The sequence below is a fragment of the Capra hircus genome, chromosome 28, assembly GCF_001704415.2.
Source record: "Capra hircus breed San Clemente chromosome 28, ASM170441v1, whole genome shotgun sequence".
In the NCBI taxonomy this organism is placed as follows: Eukaryota; Metazoa; Chordata; class Mammalia; order Artiodactyla; family Bovidae; genus Capra; species Capra hircus.
The window spans coordinates 41542739-41566406 of record NC_030835.1 but is presented as its reverse complement, the minus strand read 5'-3'; the positions used below and the strand labels follow the sequence as shown (position 1 = coordinate 41566406).

Here is a 23668-nt window from a genome sequence, read left to right as displayed (position 1 = left end):
GACACACTTCCTGCCTTCAGAGACTCACAGGCGCCATGAGTCACTGCAGGTCTAGAAGGAGCCAGAGGCAGCAGACAAGGGAACACCTGCACTCTGAATCAGAGGGCTCCCAGCCCTGCAAGCCCGGCTGTCTTGAAAGGACAGTGGCTGGGGTTTGGGGCAGGCCAGGCAATTCTTTAGTGCTGCAGGGGGGCCCCACAGCCCTCTTGGAGCAGCTGTGTTGGTGCTGGGCTGACTTAAAGCAGCATTCTTCTGGAACTCTGTGCAGAAGAATCATCTACACAGGAGGAATCTTGTCAAGGTGCTTGCAGGACCTGGGGCAGAAGGCCGGGTAGGGTGAGATTCTGTACCACGGTGCTGGTGATGCCTGCTCCCTGGACTACACTTTGAACTCTAGATGGTAACTAGATCTACATGAGAACCACCTGGGTGACTTTTATAACCATAGGGATGCCCAGGCCTCACTCATTACTAATTAAATCAAAATGATGCTGGAGAGGGGACGAGGGCAAGGGCGAGTCTGAATCCAGGCTCAATACTGTTCTGGGCTTCCCTGGTGGCTCAGTGGTAAAGAATCTGCCTAACATTGCAAGAGACACGGGTTCTGTCTCTGGGTTGCGAAGATCCCCTGGAGAAGGAAATGGCAACCCTCTCCAGTATTCTTGCCTGGGAAATCCTATGGACAGAGGAACCTGGTGGGCTACAGTCCATGGGGTCACAAAAGAGTCGGACACAATTCAGCAACTAAACGACAACAAACAATATTGTTCTAAAAGTTCCCCCAAGCATTTCAGTGTGGTCAAGGTCAAGGTTGACGTCCGCTGGTCTTGGGTTCAGCTCATGTGAAGCAAGGGGCCAGCCTCAAAGAAAGAGGTCCCAGCAGACAACCAGTTGTCACCGGGTTTTGTTGCTGTTGTTCAGTCACCAAGTTGTGTCCGACTCTTTGCAACCCCATGGACTGCAGCACACCAGGCTTCCCTGTTCTTCATCATCTCCCGGGGTTTGTTCCAACTGTGACCATTGAATCAGTGATGCCATCCAACCATCTCATCCTCCGTTGCCCCCTTGTCCTTCACCGGGTTTTACCGCTTTCAATTTTCCCCACCAGCCAGGCCACATGCTAAAGGCAATTTACTGCCACCCCTCATTTCAATGACCATTTTCAACACAGAAAATGAGCAGGGGACCTCTTCTCTGCCCCTCACCCCAGCTCCTGACACAGTGCTGTGTGCATAACAGGCTGTTAACAGGCTGATTAACAATGGTGAGTTTTCCTTCCTCACTCTGACCCAGAAAAGGTGCTAATAAGCAATTATTGCACCAAAGAGAAGAGAAGCAAGGGGTCCAGAGTATGCAGTGACTGAACAGCACTGAGACCTAAGTATGGTGCAGTCTACTGATAAAACAGCCTTAAGGATGGGCCAACAGAGGAACAAAGCGTCTTTCAAAATTCTAAACGGCAAGGGAACAAACAGCAGTTTTCTTTCAGTCATTGATGGGATTCAATGCGTTCGAGTTATGAAAGGTGATGGGTCGTAACTCAGACCAAAATAATATACAACCACAGACAGTTTAGCCTTTTATCTTTACTTTTAACCTACAAAGTGTAAAGTGTTCATAAAAGATTTTAATAAATATAGTAAGGCTTCAGGTGATCACTGTATTGAGTGGAAGAGTTTGCCTTCTAACATACTACAGCTGGTACCCAGAATCTTTAAAACCGAAAACGTTCACCACCTTACGGTGACTGGTACACATCGCTTGCCCCAGTTTTGTTTCCCAACTCGAGGTATCTCTGCACTGTCTCCCACCCATCTCTGAAGCACAGAGAAAGACACAAAATATCTGGACAGGTTCAGAGAATGCAAGTCTCTTGACTGGCGTGGCCTGAAAGGTTTACTTTCTCAGTACAGTTTTTTTACTGAGTCCCCTGGACAATTAGTAATGCACCTTACAAATAAATAAAGCTCAACCACGTGGCTTTGAAGCTCATGAAACAGCAAGAAAGGCAGCAGAAGGTCCTGAGGAAGGGCAGCAGTGAAATGTGAGCTCTCACACACTGCAAACCCGAAGCAAACCCCACCAGTAGAAATATAGCTATATACAAGTTGTTTCATCTTGCCCAGAACACGAGTTCTTCTCCAGGGATCCTCTCATTACTCTCTCAGTATAAACCCGTGGCCACAGGGTCTCAGGACTGGGGTGTGAGGAGACTGCTGAGCACCTCCAGATCACTCAGCAGAAAGTAGCCCTCCAAACAGACCACGGCCCCTACACCCAGGCACATCTCCCCGCCTGCAAATTAAGCTGGCAACGCTGGTCCCACAGGCTCGAGGACGGCCCACAGAAGAGAAGCCCATGCTGACAGTGGCCTGCCTCCTGCACCCTTTACATGGAGTCCAGGACCCAGTCGCCGCTGGGGAGTGGGGAGATGGGCAGCGTCAGGTCCCTTGGCGGGCCTCGCTCCTTCCCATCCTGGAGGGAGTTCTGCTCCTGGAAATACTCATCGTCCTCATCGAAGAAGCCGTTCTCCAGAGCGTAAGTGCTGTCTGGGCTGGCCGCTGCCTGGCAGGCTCCCTTGTATTCCTGGATGGACTCGTAGAGGCTGTACAACTGGCAGAGCAGGGACATGTCCAGCTGTCGGAGGCCAACCTTGAGGGAAGGGGCAGGGAGGTAAAAGCGAGACGTCAGCAACAGAGTGGAATCTTAGCGGTGCTCTCCGTCAGCAACCTGCCCGTGCTGGCACGTTCTTTCCACATGGCCAGTGACTCAGAGCATCACCTGAATGCTCTGGCTCTTCAGTTTTGAGAAAACCTTAACTATGCAATGCCCACACCTCAGATGTCACCCAACATGTCAGGGAACGACCACGCGTGTGGGGCAGCGGGCCCGGCCTGCAGAGCATCGCCTGGCGACCTGGCCCGCCCTGCAGAGCAACAGCCTTGCACATTCTGAGAGCCCTAGCCAGCTTCACTTTGGACTCCAAGATGCAAAGGTGCCATCTCTTCCTGCTATGATCAGATTCAGAGGAGACCCCCACGTGCTCTCTCCTTCCTGGGGCAACAGTCTCTGTGCCAGAACCAGCAGCTCAGCAGCTTGTGTCATACGCTGCCCCCTGGAGCACCCACCCTCCAATCAGCTGGGTCTCCAGACTCACAAGGGGTCAGACTCCCTCTCCTTTGGACAAGAGGGCATCTCCTAAGATGGCTGTGGGGTCACTCCCCAGAGAGAACCTGGGGAGTAAGACCTGGGCCTCTACAGATTCCCCTGGGAACTATTTTCCCAAGTGATAACAGAACAAAGGACATTTCAAAGTCACACATTTATCTTCAAGCTCCTCTCTCCCTCAGTGGCCTATCCCAGGAAAAAGAGAATATTCAGGACAGGAAAATGCATCTTTTTCGTCAATCCCAGAGAGAGAGAGGGGTTAATTCATCTGGAAATGCAGCCCAGACCAGCACATCTACTCTCTCCAGTGCGTGAGGACCACTCTTGTGAAGCCTGCAGATTCTGACTCCAGCCCAGGTCCAGGGCCATTGGGAATGGGGATGCCGAGCAAGCTGCTGAGCAGTCAACCTCAAGGACTCTCAAGATGGGAAACTCTAAACAGATGCCAGGAGTCCTGCCCTGGGCCCTTCTGCTTCCGGGCTCTCGAGCAAGTTATTTATCATCTCTATGCTTTGATGACAAAATGAAATAATTTCTCTTAATCTATTGGGAGGATTAAATGAAATATCAACTATTTTAATAAACAACAATCAAATGTCTCCCACATACCAAGCACTACACTAACGCACTCAAGATGCACAGGAAAGAGCACACACAAACACAGGGAATATGTGGGTTTTTTCATCTAACTTTATTGAGGCTTTCAATGGCTAAGCTGAAGATCTCACTTGGTAAATGTCACAGCGCACTTGAAAATATGTGGGTTATTTCCAAATGTCTTTTGATACTGATGTCTAACATAATTCCACAGTGATATGAGAACAGACTCGGTATGATTTCAATACCTTTAGACCATGAAATCTTTGCACCTTGTTTTATGTCCCTGGATATGTTTCAGTGTCTCCTAGTTTACACTGTAGGGGAACTTGAACAGAATGTGTACCCTACTGTGGTGTGGAAATTGTATAAATCTTAATTATGCTGAATTGGCTCACAGTGCCTTTTCTGGCCTACTGTATCCCTCTACTTCTCTGTGTATTTAGTCCATTAATTTTTGAGGGTTTGATATTAAAACTCCAACTAAAGTCTTAATTTATCTACTTAAAAAAATAACTGTAATATATAGTGGTGTGTGATGAAAGTGAAAGAGGAGACTGAAAAAGCTGGCTTAAAGAAAACTAAGATCATGGCATCTGGTCCCGTCACTTCATGGGAAATAGATGAGGAAACAGTGGAAACAGTGGCTGACTTTATTTTTCTGGGCTCCGAAATCACTGCAGATGGTGAGTGCAGCCATGAAATTAAAAGACGCTTACCCCTTGGAAGGAAACTTCTGACCAAACTAGACAGCATATTAAAAAGCAGAGACATTACTTTGTCAACAAAGATCGGTCTAGTCAAGGCTATGGTTTTTCCAGTAGTCTTGTATGGATGTGAGACTTGGACTGTAAAGAAAGCTGAGCGCAGAAGAACTGATGCTTTTGAACTGTGGTGTTAGTGAAGACTCTTGAGAGTCCCTTCGACTGCAAGGAGATCCAACCTGTCCATACTAAAGGAGATCAGTCCTGGGTGTTCGTTGGAAAGACTGATGCTAAAGCTGAAACTCCAATACTTTGGCCACTTGATGCAAAGAACTGACTCATTTGAAAAGACCCTGATGCTGGGAAAGATTGAGGGCAGGAGGAGAAGGGGATGACAGAAGACGAGATTGTCGGATGGCATCACCGACTCGATGGACATTGAGTTTGAGTGAACTCTGGGAGTTGGTGATGGACAGGGAGGCCTGGGTGTTGTGGTTCATGGGGTTGCAAAGAGTTGGACACGACTGAGCGACTGAACTGAACTGAACTGATAGTGGAACTATATGTAACCTTGTTCTGTATTTTCCAAGTCTCCTGTAAATGTATTATCATACTTTAATAATTTAAAAAATTAAAATTAAAATCTATTTTAAAAATTATTTAAAATAAATTAAACATTAATATATTTTTAAAAGAAACACAGAGCGTGTCAAAAGATTTAGTCTTTATAATTACCCAGCAATGATATTTTCTACACAAGAGAAGCTATCTGGTGACAAGACTAAATTCCAGGTCACTCTTCACACCGTCAACCACTCTTGTTCACCAGCGACCTCTCTGGTACCTCTGAACAGACCACGGAAACGGAGCCGCTCACACTGACCTGGCATGTTAGCCAAGACACTCAAAGGAAGACCAGGTGGAGAGGCAGGCCATGTTGTTTCCAGCGTGATTCCCATCGTCCCAGAATTCCTTCTATGGCAGAACTTCTAAAGAAGCTGTTCCCGGGAAGAGACTTCCAGCACGCTGGGGGTGTGGCCTCCAGGCATGCTTCGCCCCAAGGCACCCTACTCTCAAAAGTTAATTGGCTATTTTGTTGTTGTTAAGTTGCTGAGCCTTGTCTGACTCTTTGTGACCCCATGAACAGCAGCCCGCCAGGCTCCTCTGTCCATGGGATTCTCCAGGCAAGAATCCTGGAGTGGGCTGCCATGCCCTCCTCCAGGGGATCTTCCCGACCCAGGGATCAAACCCGAATCTCTCATGTCTCCTGCAATGGCAGGTGGGTTTTTAACCTCTAGCGAACCCAAAACTGTGAAGGAAAAAGTAGAAGAGCGATGTGCCATCGGCCAGGCCTGCCACTCTCCTGGACCGCTGGAGGTGGGCACGGGTGCCTGCAGAAGCCCTGACTTCCCTCAACGCGTGCCGCCCCGAGCGCGGCTCCAGGTTGCTCTCCTTCAGTGCTGAGGTGTCCGAGGCATTCCCAGGCCTACGTGGGAGACGCACAGGCTGGGAGTTGGATCATACCCTGGACCTTTCTGCACCGTGGCAGCCGGTGACTCACAAAGCTGCCTTGTCATCGGGCGGAACGCTGGCCTAGAAACCAAGTCTGACCCACCTAGAAATACAGCAGAGTCCTATACACGCCTGTTACACAAGCCAACAGATGCCGAGGGTTTGGACTAATTTAACAGAGATTTAAACACAGCATGTGCACGCCCACAGCCTGGCTTCTCAGGGCCTCCTTCTTCAGACGTGAGATTCAGCTTCCTCTGGTTCACCAGCAACCCTCCAGATTAGCCAGGAGGACAGGAGCTAAGTACATACAGGAGCAATCTAGCTTCCCACCCAGGACACCTCTTCCCCTGCTGAGGTAGTTTAAACATTTTCACCTTAATTTTTTAGAAGTAAATCGAAAACCCTAGGCGGCATCCCATAATCTGATCTGAACAATTCTCCCTGTGCCTCCTCCACCAGTCAGGGAGGCCCCTTCCTCCTGAATGCCCCTGGCCCTGTTTCTTTTTGTTTTTTTTTTAATAGCATCAGATTCATTTTATTTAATTCTCCAAGTTTTTTCCTTACCTTTTTTAATTTTTTTAAATTGGAAGATAATTGCTTCCCACTGCATCCCGGGCTTCCCAGGTGGCCCAGTGGTTAAGAATCCGCCCACCAATGCATGAGAGACGGCTCAATCCCTGATCCAGGAAGATCCCACACACCATGGAGCAACTAAGCCCACACGCCACAACTTTTGAGCTTGTGCGGTAGAGCCTGCAAGCCTCAACCACTGAAGCCCTAGAGCCCACGCTCCACAATAAGAGAGGCTACTGCAACAAGAAGCCTACACACCACAACTAGAGAAAGTCCGCGTGTAGCAATGAAGACCCAGCGCAGCAACAAATAAGTGCAACACCAGCTCCCCCTCCTCTCTTCTGACTTGGATGGACTCAGTCACCAGTGCGCCTCACCTTCCGTCACCATCTCTGCCTGTCTCACGGCGATGATCACTCTCTACCTTCGCTGTGGGTGCACATGGTCTTCCTTCTCCCACGTGAGGACACACCCAGAAGGCATGGACCCATCTGCCCCTTGGGTCCCTCAGCACCCAGTACAGATCCTTGTGGAGGAAACTCAGACACTGGTGACCAAGGGAAAGCTATAGAGACCCCGATGCCCTCCCAGAGAACGTCTGGTGGTGAAGTGGCCCGGCAGTGGGTTTGGGATCCACAGGCCCCTGGCTCCACCCCAAGGTGCCCCTGAGGAAAGCCACAGGCCACATGGTTCTCGCCATGTCATCAGAAAAGCACTCACCTCTTGCCTGACAGGAAAAGAGACAAACGAAGATTCCTTCCTGAATGCTCACTGCAGAGCCAGCAGCTGGGAAGCAGGGACACAGAGCAGGCTCTCAACAGGAGGGCAGAAGGCTCCCGGGTGTGGGAAGCAGAGAGAAGGCCCGGCCAACAGAACTAAACTGCAGTTACGTTTTAGGACACGATTAAATCACTCACGAACAAGAACTTCTCATCATTCCAGAAAAACAGTGGGGAGAGGCAGGGGCGCATGCCCTCAGCAAGCCCACTAACCCTCACCTCTGTCATCCCGCTGCAGAAGCACGTCACCTTAGTGATGTGTTCCCTAACGGACGGGCGCTGAGTCACAGCTGGATTCAGAAAACACAGCTCTTTTCTGAAAACCCAGCTGAAAAATTCAGACAGCCTCATTTTAGAAGAGTACAGAATTCTTGAAGATGAAGGTGAAGTCGCTCAGTTGTGTCCGACTCTCTGCAACCCCGTAGATGGTAACCTACTAGGCTTCTCCGTCCACGGGATTCTTCAGGCAAGAATACTGGAGTGGATTGCCATTTCCTTCTCCAGGGGCTCTTCCCAACCCAGGGATCGAACCCAGGTCTCCCGCATTGGAGGCAGACGCTTTAACCTCTGAGCCACCAGGGAAGCTTGTAGCCCCTTGCCATAGACCTCTGAGACAATCAAGAACAAGCCACTCATCTCCACACTTTAAACTGGCCTGACTCCTTCCTCTCTCTGTTCAGGCTTCCTGCTTCCTTCCTGATCACCACGCTTGCTGTACACACAGGTGGCTCACTCATCCCCAGCATCTCCAACAATAGGGCCAAACAATCCTGAACCACCCTCCAAACAGTTTCAAAACTCACAATGGGCTGGCCACATGTACACACCTCAGACAGGATGGTGGTTCCCAGCTGGGTTTCGGGTTGCCAAGTCTCTGAATATCCCTGGAAGGTAAGGTTAGGGAGGAAGTGCTTCCTGACTTTTAGATGATAATAGAAATGTTACCATTAGGATACGAGGCTTAGGAGATGAAAGAGAACTGCAGTGGGAAATAAATGTTGATTGCAAACAAAGCATCATGAAAAATTTTAGGAAGTTTTTAGAAGTAAAAAATATACTTAAGAAAAACAGTCTGCTTTATTTAAGAAACTAAAAGCCACCAGGAAAGCCCAAAAACAAACGGTGGGGGTAATTCTCCTGCTTGTATGAAACTCTTTTATGTCTCTCTTTTTCAAGAGACATAAAAGCAACTTTTTCTGAAATACAGCAATGAGTAGAAAACAAGACAAACATACGAGGAGATGGTCTTATTCACACCCAGGTCCATACTGGGCCCAGGGTGGGGGGAGGGGAGTAAACCTGGTGCCAGCACAGTTTAGCCCCAGTGGTCACGCTGGGGTCATTCTGCAATGAGCCTCTCCCCTGCCAGTCCACTATTTCCTACTGCTGTGATTCCTCAACCAGAAGATGAAAAATGCCCCACCTCACATGGTACAAGGGATGTATAGGTCTGAAGTTAAGCTATAGAATCAGGAACAGGGGGCCTCAAAATATGGAGGCAGATGCAGAAAAACTCTGGTGGGGGAACCTTTAGTTTGAAACATAACGGATGATAGAAACTTGACTGAGAAAATCATGTTATAGTCATACAATAAAAAGGTTTCTGTAGTGGCTCAGTGGTAAAGAATCTGCCTGCAATGCAGGAGACCCAGGTTTGATCCCTGGGTTGGGAAGATCCCCTGGAGAAGCAAATGGCAACCCACTCCAGTATTCTTGCCTGGGAAATCCCATGGACAGAGGAGCCTGGTGGGCAACAGTCCATGGGGTCACAAAGAGTCAGACACAACTTGGCAACTGAACACACACACGTACAATAAAAACCAGGCAGTTACTTAAAAGAGCAGCTCTCTAAGAGTAGGACACTGATCAACACCCACCATTAGGCACAAAAGTTCAAGGTACAGAATAGTATGCTGAGTAGGACCTCACTTTATACATTATGCATACACGCATGCAAGCTTTTGACTAGAAGAGAAAATGTCCATGAGCAGAATTTACTTCTGCAAAGTGGGACTGGATATTTACAGCCTTCTGTACTGCTAAAAAAATTTTTTTCCAACAAGCAGTTACTCTTAATTTTAAAAACTAGACAAGGCAATGGCACCCCACTCCAATACTCTTGCCTGGAAAACTCCATGGACTGAGGAGCCTGGTGGGCTGCAGTCTATGGGGTCGCTAACAGTCAGACACGACTGAGCGACTTCACTTTCACTTTTCACTTTCATGCACTGGGGAACGAAATGGCAACCCATTCCAGTGTTCTTGCCTGGAAAATCCCAGGGACGGGGGAGCCTGGTGGGCTGCCGTCTATGGGGTCGCACAGAGTCGGACACGACTGAAGTGACTTAGCAGTTATAATAAAGTATATAACTTATGTGCATTGCTAGTAGGGCTGCATGCTTGTAAAACCTCTCAGCAGGACTCACTGGCAATGTCTATCAAAAGCTTTAAAATATCATATAACTTTTAACCAGCTAACCAGTTCATCGCTAGTGACTTTGGAGTAGAAAATCTCAGCTGTACACATATAGGTAATCCTCATCCTTGTTTTGTGAAGCAGGTGTGGATTCTGCTACCATGAGGAAACTGAGCCCTGACAGATGCAGGCCCTTCACTAAGAGCAGGGGGCTGCAGCCAGGCGGCAGGGCTCCAGCACGCATGCCCGACCATCAGCCTGCGCTGCCCGCACAGACAACACCGGGAGAGGGCGCCATGCCCGCTGGGGCAGCACGCTGCTGAGATCACAGGTGACTCTTACTATTGGCTTTTCTGAATTTTCTCTGGTGGCTCAGATGGTCAAGGACCTGCCTGTAATGCAGTCGATCCCTGGGTTGGGAAGATCCGCTGGTGAAGGGAATGGCAACCCACTCCAGTATTCTTGCCTGGAGAATCCCATGGACAGAGGATTCTGGTGGGCTAGAGAGTCCACGGGGTCACAAGAGTTAGACATGACTGACTAACTCTTTGGCTTTCACCTTTCTGAGTTTTCCAGATTTTCTACCATGAATATGTATTAACTCATAATGAACTTTTAAAAACATAATAAATGGCTTGTAAATTTATTTTAGACAACACTATTAGTAAATGCCCCAAATTTAATGAGTGTCTAGTATGCATCCGCAGGACTGGAATGTAATAAAGATCGCAGTGACTTAATGGATCATAACCTGATTTCTGAATAAAGGATGTGTTGACAGAACACTGACCTGCATACTGTTTAAAAGGAGAAGACCAAAGAGAAAAGCTTCATCAGTGTTGATCTAACAGAGAAAGAGCTATGAACTCAGCTGCCTGAGCTGGCCGGAGATACTCCTGCAGGACCCCAAGCCCCCAGGTGAACTGTGATTCTGGGCTCCCTAAGCAGGCTTCATCAGTCACTCAGCTCCTCCCCAGGGGGTCTGCGTCTGTCAACCTCATCTCCTCTTAATGCTGCAGCCCCACCGAGCTGAGGACTGCCTCAAAAGAGCCCTGGTGATTGACAGAGAGCAAGCAGACCAGGAGCTACACCTGAAGGCGCCCACGCTGGTGGATGGAGCCCATTCTGCAGCTCAGCAGTGCTAGTGACGACATCCTGTCCATCTCTAACCTACAATAATGGTTGTACCAGTGAAGCCTGTTTCCTCTCATTCTGTCCTACGCAGAGAAGGAAAAAGCAAAACAGCAATTGGCCACTGTCTTTAAGACATGTCTTTGCATATTCCTTTACTAAATCCTTTCCCAATTACAAAACTAAAATATTCTAGCTATATTAAAAATTCAATGGCTCATAATTATACAGTCTTCCCTAATTTCATGTCCTAATGCAGCAATCTTAAAGTGTTTTGGTCTTGGTTGGGACCCCTTTAGACTTTTAAAATTACTGAGGGTCCCAAAGAGCTCCTGTTTATATAAATTATACCTATCAATAGTTACCTCATTAGAAATGAAAATTGAGAAACTGTCATATAAAGCCATTCAAAAACACTACACTCACTGCTAACATAAATCACATTTTTATAAATGGGATTGTGTAAGAAATCTTTTTAATGTCTGGCTTATCTTCTTCTGTACTTGATCTTTCATAACACGCTTTTTTAGTTGAAATACACCTGGCCTCACATAGGTATGTACTTGGGAAAAAGGAGCATTTAAACCACCTTTCAAGTTAACAGTGGATATTCTTATTTGGCACTATCCTTAAGCTGGCTCCAGTGTGGAATCTGAAACTATGCCAATGAGCTTTTAATACTGTTTCATTAAAACCCACCAGTCTTGCATTTTGAATGGATCTTTTAACCATGCACCAAGCATTAGTTCCATGAAAAATGTGGAAAATTGATTCACTGAATGTAGACCCTCCAAATACTTCCTTAGGTACTATTTTGGAAAGTCACATTTGCCCATATGATCACCACCTAATTATGGACACCCCCACAAAAGGCTCTGGGAACCCATAGGTGTCCTCAGACCATAATTTAAGAACTACTGTTCTAAGCATATCCACTTTTAGCTGTCTAGCATACCTCCCTCAAGACACACTGCACATACAAATGTATGTAGGTACTGTTTTACAATTCACTTTTCCAAACCTTGAACACCTATGTTCATTTACATAGTTACCACATTCTCTTCAACAATTGTATAATATTCTATCACTGTTATATATTATTATTATAGAATACTACTATATATCACTGCAAAAGATATTCCTATGTAAGTACTGTTATTCCCTTGGGTGACTATTTCTGTAAAAAAACTTTTTTAAATTATGAAAATGAAATTGCAGGGGAGAAGGCAGAGAAGGGAAATGGGATGCTTTCCTTCCAATCCCTCAATTCTGGGATCACAAACAGTGGACCATTCATCAAGGAAGTGTCAAAGGCCTGAAAGTTCATTACTTACGATGAGGAATGCACACATGAATGCAGTTGATTCTAAGAATCAAGTAGGACTAGAGGAAAAAGCATGACTTGACTCATGACACATGGGAATTCAACACCCATCTGAAGGTTAGTTTGCATTTTGTCATTTTCTTGAATGATAACTAACTGAAACTGCCTCTCTGCAAGAGTAGATTCAGTAAAGGAAGAAAATCTAAAGCTAAAAATCAGGAAACCAAGTTCTTGGACAATAAACAGAAAACTTCATGTCAGTGTCTAGTGTTTTTAGACAACTGACATAAAAAGCAAGAAAAAGGGTTGGTGTCCACACGATATTAAAGGCCAGTGGCCATCCCCAGTCTCCTTTGACCAAGGCCAACCAAGAATCCTGCATTGAGAGCTAACACTCTTATTCCAAATGGCACTCATGGGCTTGCCTTGAGACTGGACCTCCAACCATAAGCCCATTTAAAGACTCAAACCCCCTCTCTGAGACCCTGTTGCCTCGTATAGGGTGAAGACTGAACTCTGCGGGGATCTGGGCTATTCAAGTTCATGCCCATCTCCTGGTTTCTAGTTCACCACACAAGGCTGTCAGGCATTTAGGTATTGTCTCAACTAAAATTAAAAGACACTTACCCCTAGGAAGAAAAGCTATGAAAAACCTAGACAGTTGGTATTGAAAAGCAGAGACATCCCTTTGCCAACAAACAAAGGTCCATACAGTCAAAACTATGGTTTTTCTAGTAGTCATGGACAGATTTGAGAATTAGACCAAAAAGAAGGCTGAATGCCAAAGAACTGATGCTTTCAAATTGTGGTTCTGGAGAAGACTATTCAGAGTCCCTTAGACCGCAAGATCAAACCAGTCAATCCTAAAAGAAATCTACTCTGAATTTTCATTGGAAGGACTGATGCTGAAGTTGAAGCTCCAATACTTTGGCCACCTGATGGGAAGAGCCAACTCACTAGAAAAGACCCTGGTGCTGGGAGGAGGCGGGAGGATAAGGGGGCAACAGAGGATGAGATGGTAGGATGGCAGCATTGACTAGATGGACATGAGTTTGAGCGTGCCCCGGGAGATGGTGAAGGCTAAGGAAGCCTGGCCAGCTGCAGTCCATGGGGTGGCAAAAAGTTGGATACAACTTAGCGAAGTGTTGCTGCTCTCAGGAATCAAACCTTTTTTCTCAGATTCAATTCTTCACCCAAACCATTGCAGTTCAGGAATTCAAAAGTTCTGTGTGGACAACTTCCCACTCACAGGTGGGTAACCAAAGCAACTATTGGATAGTTTGGAAAAAAAAGAAAAAATGAGGCAGAGAGTTTTCAAAGTTACTATTTAGAAAGGTGCTGCTGATGGTTTGAGAAGTGGAACTCAAGAATCCTCAGAGATCTGCCATCTCCCGACCCCATGTCTGAGGCTCTCTTTCTGCCTCTACATTTTTATGTGATGCTTCTGAGGACCTAAGAAGCTTGATGAGCTAAACTTACAGGGCTGCTGGGCAGTGGTCTCTGAAGAACCCTGCAAGGAAAGATGTGTGCCAGGATCCCTGTGGACTCTTGAGAGTCACGTGTGTGCTTCAACCACACGCAAGGATTGCAATGCCAATGAAGATCCTCTGAGCCAAGCTAGCCTGTCAGCATACCAGATAAAAATCTTTCAAACTGTGGGGCCCTTGAGGCCAAAGTATTTCTATCCAGAAAGAGGTCTGCAGGGAGTAAAATTGGTACAGCCACTATGCAGAACAGTATGGAGGTTCCTTAAAAAGCTAAATATAGAGCTACCATAGCACCCTGCAGTCCCACTCCTGGGCACATATCCGGAGAAAAACATGATCCAAAAGGATACGTGCACCCCAATGTTCGTCGCAGCACTGTTTACAACAGTCAAGACATGGAAGCAACCTAGACGCCCATCAACAGAGGAATGGATTAAGAAAATATGGAACATACACAATGGAGTATTACTCAGCCATTAAAAAGAACAAAATAATGCCATTTTCAGCAACATGCATAGACCCAGGGATTGTCATACTGAGTGAAGGAAGGCAGACAGAGGAGAAATATCGTATGACATCCCTTATAAGAAAGTGGAGGTGCTGGTCACTCAGTCATATCTGACTCTTTGTGACCCTATGGACTGCAGCCCTCCAGGCTCCTCTGTCCATGAGACCTCCCGGGCAACAATACTGGAGTGGATTGCCACACCCTCTTCCAGGGTATCTTCCCAACCCAGGACTGAACCCAGGTCTCCTGTGTTGCAAGCAGATTGTTTACTGTCTGAGCCACCAGGGAAACCCAACATCCCTTATATGTGAAATATAAAATGATACAAATGGACTTATTTACAAAACAGAAAAAAAAACTCACAGCCTTAAAGAACAAACTTATGGCTGTGGGGTGGGGGTGTAGGGAGAATGAGGGGAAGGGACAGTGAGGGAGTTTGGAATGGACATGTACACACTGCTATATTTAAAATGGATGACCAACAAGGACCTACAGTATGGCAGATGGAGCTCTGTCAACGTTATGTGGGAGCCTGGATGGGAGGGGAATTTGGGGGAGATGGATACATGTGTATGTTTGGCTGAGTTCTTTCACTGTTCAGTTGAAACTATCACAACATTGTTTTGTTAATCGGCTATACCCCAATATAAAATAAAAAGTTAAAAAAGAAAAAATGCTTATTAAAAATACTAGATATCTTATATTTTGGCTGTCCAGCAGTAGCCCCCTGCTCCATTTCTGCAAACTCTTCTTTTAGGGATGCCCAGCCCTGCACCCCATCCACACAGTCACATCACCTTAGTAAATAAAACACCATCTTGGCCTCAGTCACCAATAGCTGTCCAGACCCCCCAAGCTGGGCCCACTGGTATTCTTCCACACAGTATTTCCAAAGTGGCAGTAAGAAGCATAGCTGAAACTGGGAGTGTGGACACTGTAGACAGTCACATTCCAAAATGTAGGGGGGGAAAAAAGGAGGGTAAAGAAGATTGCAGTAGCCTTCCTGGGTTCCCCACCAACCCTGGTTCTAGGCTGCCTCTGTATACCTCCAGCCCTACAAGGTTCTCCTTTTGCAAGAGCTGGTTCAAACTGAGTCTCTATTATTAATAAAGTCTTCAGACATGAAAAGTGACACACGGTCTAAACTACAGCAATTGTATTCCTGTAAAGATGCCCACCTCTGCTAGATGTTATAAGCTCCTTAACACCTAGATAGTTCAGCCCTATATCCTAGTTCAGCCCTGTATCCTCCACAGCAGTTTATAACCAGCAGACATGTGGCAAACATCTGTCTGATACAATCCAAATATACTCTTTGATGTTGGGGGGGCAGGGGGGAACAATCTGAACTTCTTGTTTTAAAGGATGCTTTCAGGTCTAAAGTGCAAAAAGCATCTGTCTGACCCTCACAGCTCTCCAAATGGGCTCACTGGGGGAGGGGAAGGGAGCTCACAACGGCACAGAACTTCAGAGTAAGCCCATTACTAGGACAGGAAGTGCTAAAACTCCAGTGGACATCAGGACGCTCAAAGCAGAGCAGGGCGTCACCCACACAGGCGCCCCTCAACACCAGCTCCCCGTGTTCTGCCCTGACCATCCGTCAATCAGTTATCTGCAGGCCAGGCTCTGCCAGCCTCTGGCTCCACATTCTGAAACATTTAACATACTCTTCCACCGATGCGATGGCAAACCACCTTCCCCCATAAGCAGCCACTTCTCCTGACTCCCTTATTGCTGTGATGACCCCCACTTTCCCAGTGATGAATGACCAAAGTTATTACTGCCACATAATGGCGCTCCATGGAGTTAAGACATTTTAATATACACTGACCTAAAAAATACTTGCAACATGTGTCCCCTCAAAGCAGTAAAACCCTATGATTTAACAGGGTCTTGGAGGCAGACACGTCTGGCTGAGATGTCACATTAGGTGAGCTACTTAAATTCTGAATCCTATTTTTTAAAATGTAGACTTTCAGTATCTATCTAGTGGAGAAGTTATAAAAATCAAATAAGATGACGTAAGGAAGAAGACTCTTGAGAGTCCCTTGGACTGCAAGGAGATCCAACCAGTCTATTCTGAAGGAGATCAGCCCTGGGATTTCTTTGGAGGGAATGATGCTAAAGCTGAAACTCCAGTACTTTGGCCACCTCATGAGAAGAGCTGACTCATTGGAAAAGACTCTGATGCTGGGAGGGACTGGGGGCAGGAGGAGAAGGGGACGACCGAGGATGAGATGGCTGGATGGCATCCCCAACTCGATGGACGTGAGTCTGAGTGAACTCCGGGAGTTGGTGATGGACAGGGAGACCTGGCGTGCTGCGATTCATGGGGTTGCAGAGAGTCGGACACGACTGAGCGACTGAACTGAAGGAAAACATTTACACTGTGCCTATCAGGAGATATCCCCAAATAGTAAAGTGATCAGGTGCTAGAACGGTAATTTTAAAGCTATTATTTATGTATTTATTTATTTATGGCTGTGCCACGTCTTGTTTGCCTCGAGGACTTCTCTGCAGTTGCGGCGAGCAGAGGCTGCTCTCCAGCTGTGGTGCTCAGGCTTCCCGCTGCAGCGGCTGCTCCAGTTGCTGGGCACAGGCTCTAGAGCGCATGGGCCTCAGGAACTGCGGCATGTGGGCTCAGCAGCTGCGGCCCTCCGGGGTCTAGAGCACAGGCTTACGAGTCACGGCGCAGGGGCTTAGTTGCGCTACAGCGTGCGGGATCTTCCCAGATCAGGGATTGAATTTGTTTCCTGCACTGGCAGACAGATTTTTTTTACTACTGAGCCATTGGGAGACAGAAGCAGAAGATATTAAGGAGAGGTGGCAATAATATACAGAAGAATTATACAAAAAGATCTTAATGACCCAGATAACCACAATGGTGTGATCACTCACCCAGAGCCACACGTCCTGGAATTCGAAGTCAAGTGGGCCTTAGGAAGCATCACTATGAACAAAGCTAGTGGACGTGACAGAATTCCAGTTGAGCTATTTCAAATCCTGAAAGATGATGCTGTGAAAGTGCTGCACTCAATATGCCAACAACTTTGGAAAACTCAGCAGGGGTCACAGGACTGGAAAAGGTCAGTTTTCATTCCAATCCCAAAGAAAGGCAATGCCAGATAATGTTCAAACTACCGCACAATTACATTCATCTCACACACTAGCAAAGTAATGCTCAAAATTCTCCAAGCCTGGCTTCAACAGTATGTGAATCATGAACTTCCAAATGTTCAAGATGGATTTACAAAAGGCAGAGGAAGTAGAGATCAAATTGCCAATATCCACTGGATCATCGAAAAAGCAAGAGAGTTCCAGAAAAACATCTACTTCTGCTTTATTGACTATGCCAAAGCCTTTGACTGTGTGGATCACAATAAACTGGAAAATTTTGAAAGAGATGGGAATACCAGACCACCTTACCTGTCTCCTGAGAAATGTGTATGCAGGTCAAGAAGTAACAGTTAGAACTAGACATGGAACAACAGACTGGTTGCAAGTCGGGAAAGGAGTACGTCAAGGCTATATATTGTCACCGTGCTTATTTAACTTATATGCAGAGTACATCATGCCAAATGCTAGGCTGGATGAAGCACAAGCTGGGATCAAGATTGCCGGGAGAAATATCAACAACTTCAGATATGCAGATGACACCACCCTTATGGCAGAAAGGGAAGAACTAAAGAGCCTCTTGATGAAGGTGAAAGAGGAGAGTGAAAAAGCTGGCTTAAAACTCAACATTCAGAAAACTAAGATCACGGTATCCAGTCCCATCACTTCATGGCAAATAGATGGGGAAACAATGGAAACAGCGATAGACTCCGTTTTCTGGGCTCCAAAATCACTGCAGATGGTGACTGTAGACATGAAATTACAAGACGCTTGCTCCTTGGAAGAAAAGCTATGATCAACCTAGACATCATATTAAAAAGCAGAGACATTGCTTTGCCAACAAAGGTTTGTCTGGTCAAAACTATGATTTTTCCAGTAGTCATGTTTGGATGTGAGGATTGGACTATAAAGAAAGTTGAGCACAGAAGAATTGATGCTTTTGAAGAAGCATGTTGGAGAAGATTCTTGAGAGTCCCTTGGACTGCAAGGAGATCCAGTCAATCCTAAAGGAAATCACTGAATATTCATTCACTGGAAGGACTGATGCTGAAGCTGAAACTCCAATACTCTGACCACCTGATGCAAAGAACTGACTCATTGGAAAAGACCCTGATGCTGGGAAAGACTGAAGGCAGGAGAAGGGGATGACAGAGGATGAGATGGTTGGATGGCACCACCAACTTGATGGACATGAGTTTGAGTAAGCTCCCGGAATTGACGAAGGACAGGAAAGCCTGGCGTGGGGCAGGCAGTCCATGGAGTCGCAAAGAGTTGGACTTGATTGAACGACTTATCTGAACTGAACTGAGCCATCAGGGAAGCTCGACTATAATTATTGTTTTGCTTAGGGGCACTTTCCATTAAAAAAAAACTTAAGTTATTGCTCGGGGCTTCCCTGGTGGCTCAGTGGTAAAGAATCCGCCTGCCAATACAGGAGACACGGGTTCAATCCTTGGTCCAGGAAGATCCCACATCCACAGAGCAACTAAGTCCATGCACCACAACTACTGAGCCTGTGCTCTAGAGCCCAGGAGCCACAACTACTGAAGCCTGAGCACCTTTGAGCCTGCCCTCTCCAGGAGAAGCCACCATAATAAGAAGCCCTCTCATTGCAACTAGACAGTAGCCTGTGCTCACCACAACTAGAGAAAAGCCAGCAGTCAAATAAATAGCATAAATGAAACTACTGGAAAAAAAAATAAGTCATGTTTGGTTCCTTATCATCACCATCCTGACTCTGATATTTACCCAGCAAGTCCTGTGGATTCTATTTCAATGAAGTGTCTCCCATGTGATTCTCGTTTCACATTCCGGGATCCCCAGGCTGTTGCAGGCTCTCATCACTCCACGTACATCTCCAGTACCTCCCAAGCTCAGCCAGCTCGCCCTTCTAAGCACCCTCCTTTCACATTAACTCTTCAAAGCCAGTTCTCCGGCTTTACTTGTTCCGTTGCTACTCCTGAGGCTTTCCTCTGCCCACTTGGCCCCAACCCGTCCTCTCAGTTGGAATGTCCACACCTGCCCTATTCCAACAGGAGCGCACGTCAGTCTGGATTTTCTATCACCCATTCTCTTCTTAAAATGCAGTTGCATTCTGAGGGCTCCACACTACTGCTCCTCTGCGCTTGTATACGACTGTTTAAAAAGCAACTAACTACAGTCTGCCAGGACTTCTTGTTAGTTCCCCGGGCACAGAGTTTACTTAAGGCCTTCAAATTAAATAGATCAACACAGACTACTGGGCAGATGATTCAAGCACAAACTCTCACCTCTAATCTGGCAAGCCTCCACCCCCACCCCCATGGGAGCCTCAGTTTGAAGCGACCACTCAGACCCCACTGCCCTAGTGGGGCAAAAAAAAGGCAAAAAACCCCAGAGCACTCCTAAAGACTTTGTGACATTCCTTGAAAGGGACTTGTTAAGGCCTGTAGCCATGTTTTGCCTTTATCTCAGCTAAATATCAGACGGCTGTTTATTTTTCTTGTGTTTCCGATAGGCTGAGAAAGAGCTCTGGTCCAGGGCATAATTAGAAGGAGGCTGTGACTGTAGTTCGGTTGCACCAGGAGGGACCTGGAAAAACACTTTCGGGAACAGCATGGTTACTCCCAAGTTGGGAGTGTGCAAGACTCCAGAGCATGTTTATAAACCAGAGAGAGCTTCACAAGGGGAGTGGCCTGAGGTTTTCCTGTCTCTGGTCCCGTAAATTAACCAGGATGAGTCTTCCTATTTCACCCTCTTTATTTATGCTGCATCCAAGTTCAGACTAAACATACTGGGTGTAAGCTTATCTAATGAAAACACAGCTTTCCAGCTGTGCAATGCTGGTGTTGATTAATGCTGATTAATTAATAAAAACAGTTGGCTTGAAATTTAAGTCATTCTGTAAGAAGCTTAGAAAATCTTCTCAGGGAGAACTGGAAATCACTTCAACAGCAGCCACAGAGTGGGAAGATAATACTGAATTGCTTAAAAGGTGTTAATGCTGTTTCTAGATTTAATTCTTACTTTTCAGGACAGATATTTTCCCAAAAGAAATGCATAAATTGAGTTTTTCTAAATAATATCTTAATACACTAAAAGCATATTTAAAGGATTCCTATAATAAATTTAGGTGCCAATTTATTTTGGAGGACAAAAAAAAATTTTCATATATTAGATTTCCTTAATAAAGTATTTACCTGTGCCAGGAGAGGGGGGACTCTGCATTAGGTAAAAGGAAAGGGCAAATTCTAAACAGAGAGAGTGGCCAAGAAAGGTGATCAGAGGCCTGCAGGAGCGTTAGACCGGAAATTTTTCTGTTGTCTTCTGAGCTGGCCTAAGCTTGGAGAAAGCTGGAGACCCCTGAGCTGCTTTTGGCTTCTCCTTAACTCAGTCCTAGTCCACGAACACCTAACATACTTCCCAACGACCGAGAAAAACCAAACCCCATTGTTTGCAGCCCAGGCACAACCTGAAGAACCCACATGGACTTCACCCACACGGCGAAGACGCCACCGCCCCAGTCCTCTCTAGCGGGATTGGGGAACCGGCCACCACGCGGAGACTCTCAGGGTGAGCGGCCACTTTCCCGGCATCTGCCGGCAGGAGCCGCTCCGCTGTAATCCGATTCTGCACGCGCCCTGGACGAGGGGGAGGGGGCGAGAGCTGTTGCAATCCGCAGTCTACACTCGCTTGGACAAAAAGCTGTCCTCTTCAGGGCAGGAAAACACAATTACACACAGCTCTTAACCCCGCGGGGGCAGTGAAGGCCGCTCCCCCCCGACCCCGGGAGATCTGCTGCCCCCTGGGGAGGGGCGACCAGCCGCCCCCGGCCCGAGGCCAAGCGCCAGCCCCACGCCGCGCCTCCTGGGTCTCTGAGCCTGCTGGGGCCGGACGAGCAGCGCCGGGTCTCCAGAAAGCTGCCTTTTGGAAGGGGTACCTCCTTGGGCGAGGGTCCAGTAGTGGGCACAGACAGGACAAGCAAAACGGCGTAGCTGAGAGGCCAGTGTCCCTGTACTCGTCGGCGCCTGGGGCCAAAGAGCCTGAGACGGGCGGGTGGCGCGGGGACTTCCGGCGAACTTTCCCAGAACGGCGAGCCCAGCTGGGAAGGACCCCCGCTCCGGCCCGCGGACCTCCCTTACCATCTCCTTGCGCAACAGGGCCAGCGCGGCGTCCAGGTTGGGGGGCTTGGCGGGCAGCGCCGCCGCCCTAGCCCCGCCGCCTCCCGCGCTCCCGCGGCTCAGCTCGTCCTGGATGCGCGACTTCTGCGCGTACAACCTCTCCAGGTGCCTCCAACCCCCCGACGCGCCGCCGCCCGACGCCGAGTGCAGCAGCCCGCTCAGGCTCTTGGGCAGCGGAGGCAGCCCGTCCACCCGCAGCCCGCGCACGGAGCCGGCAGCCCCGGCTCCGCTCATCCCGTCCGGCCTGACCGCGCGCTCTCGGGTCCGCAGCCGCCGCCGCTGCCTGGGGCCCTCGCTCCCCAGCCCGCCCCCTTTCCGGGGGTGCTCCGCCCACTTCCCCTCCCCACCTCGCTGCCCCGCCCCTTCCCCGCGCCCCGCCCCCTCCCCGTGCCCCCTCCCTGCGCCCCTGCCCCGCCCCCTGCCCGTGCCCCCTCCCTGAGTCCCCGCCCCGCGCCCGCGCCCTCTTGATGCCCCACCTCCCCGGCTTTCCTGCCGCCCCGCCCACTTACCCTCCACCCCTGCGCCCATCCTCGGGCCGGTCCCTGGCTCACCTTTAGCACCTCCTGGGACTCTCGCCTGCCGGCCCTCCTCGTGGAGTCGAGCCCTGCCCTGGCTGCCCCACTCCAGGCAAGGTGGGCTCCGCCACTAGACTCCAAAGCTGCTTGTAATTACTGATAGGCGAGGGTCACCTCAGATGCCATCCGACGAGGCCAGTTGGTGCGGCGAATCGGGGTATAAAGGCTCCCCCTCGGGGCAGGCAGGACGTCTGGGAGGTTTGGTAGTGCTGGGATCGCGCCCGCGGTCAGGGTCCTTAGAGGCGGCGTGGTCGCAGCCTGCGGGGTCCGCGGAGACCGCGGGGAAGGAGGCGGGGCTCTGGCCACAGGAACCCACCGCACCCCACCCCCGCTCCCGCTCGTCCCCGAGGGCTGAATCTAGACCGCCTCCTGCTAAGTGTGACTTCCTGCCGAGAGAGCTGGGGCCCCCAGGCTCGGGCTAGTCACTAGTTCACTCGATGGCCCACAGGCCTTCTCCGTAAATGGCAACGTCCATACCATTGTCCGTACCGACAGCAGCCAAAAGGAGCGCCGAGTCAAGAAGAGCTTGGCCAAGAGGAGCCAAGAGTCATCTTTGGAAACCTCAAAATGCGACCAAACATGTCCTTCAACCTGGTTGGGAACACAAGAGTAGTTCTCAATGGAAATGTTAGGAGAGTGAAGAAAAGGATTATATTTCAGAAACTATTCTTCAACTCTGAGGCAAAAATAAATACGATTCACATCTCAGAGAGGGAGAGAAAGAAAGAAGGCTCTATCTTTTGGAGGAAGAATAAAAACGACAGATGTTACAACCAGATTAGAGACAGTAAAGTTAAGAGGTTAAGACCGATTTGCAGAGACAGCCTCACTGCAGATTAAAAACTAATGCCGTATATAGAGAATGGATACATTATAATGCCTACTGTTGGCTTTCGTTATAAAAGGGACTTAATTGTTCTAAATGCATTCAACGGGATCACAATTATAAAGTGTTCTGAACACTCTCAGACATTAAAGAGCCCTGCAGTTTTGGGGGTTTTCCCCCTTTATCTACCATTCCCCATAGATTCCTCTCCAGAATCAATCTGCAACACTGGCAGACGTCCTTGATACACCCTTGCAACCTGGTGAGAGGAGCATGGAGAAGCCCCAGTGCAAGCAGTGTGATCCAAGGGTGTCATGAAGCTTTCTCACCCCACCCAGTGCCCAGAATTCTCATTCTCATCACTGTGCCTCACCTTTCACTAATTGCCTAGTTACATTTCCTGATTTCAGATATTCATTCATTTGCTTATTCAAACAGTGGGTGTCTGGGAGAGTCACAGATTTGCTTGTGTGAGAGTAAGGGAGAGGGGAGAGGAAGGGATGGGACATTTGATCTTTCCTTCACACCCTGGCATGGATTGTTTTAATTTGGTGTGTCAAGTTGCTGTCTATCCTACAGCAATTAGCAGAAATCATTGACGTAAGGTGGTAACAGGTTATGTGATGGTGCAATAAGAAAAGAAATAATTTCAAACTATGTGGGCACTTAAATCACTGAAAGCACGTACTTGAGCAGATTACACAAGGCCAGAAGGAAAGAGGGTTGGAGCCAGTGTGATAACAGAATGAGGTCCCTGGTGCCAGGACAAGAGAGACAGTTTACATGATGCA

At 48.0% G+C, this 23668-nt stretch overlaps 1 protein-coding gene across 1 annotated transcript; it reads right to left on the bottom strand.

Annotated features, from left to right (window-relative positions):
- Positions 1567-21787, bottom strand: FAM89A (family with sequence similarity 89 member A). The gene is made up of 2 exons (XM_018042599.1): positions 21438-21787; positions 1567-2652 (listed from the first exon to the last, which is right to left on the bottom strand). The coding sequence occupies exons 1-2, from the start codon at positions 21708-21710 to the stop codon at positions 2389-2391; spliced, it is 537 nt and encodes a 178-aa protein (XP_017898088.1). The 5' UTR covers positions 21711-21787; the 3' UTR covers positions 1567-2388.

What these genes read in the sequence shown, in the direction of transcription:
- FAM89A (XM_018042599.1), bottom strand. Translation starts at nt 21,710, where the DNA reads ATGAGCGGAGCCGGGGCTGCCGGCTCCGTGCGCGGGCTGCGGGTGGAC. An exon ending in CCCTGTTGCGCAAGGAGATG is followed by an intron (nt 2,653 to 21,437) that starts GTAAGGGAGGTC and finishes CCTTCCCTCAAG; the next exon opens with GTTGGCCTCCGACAGCTGGA.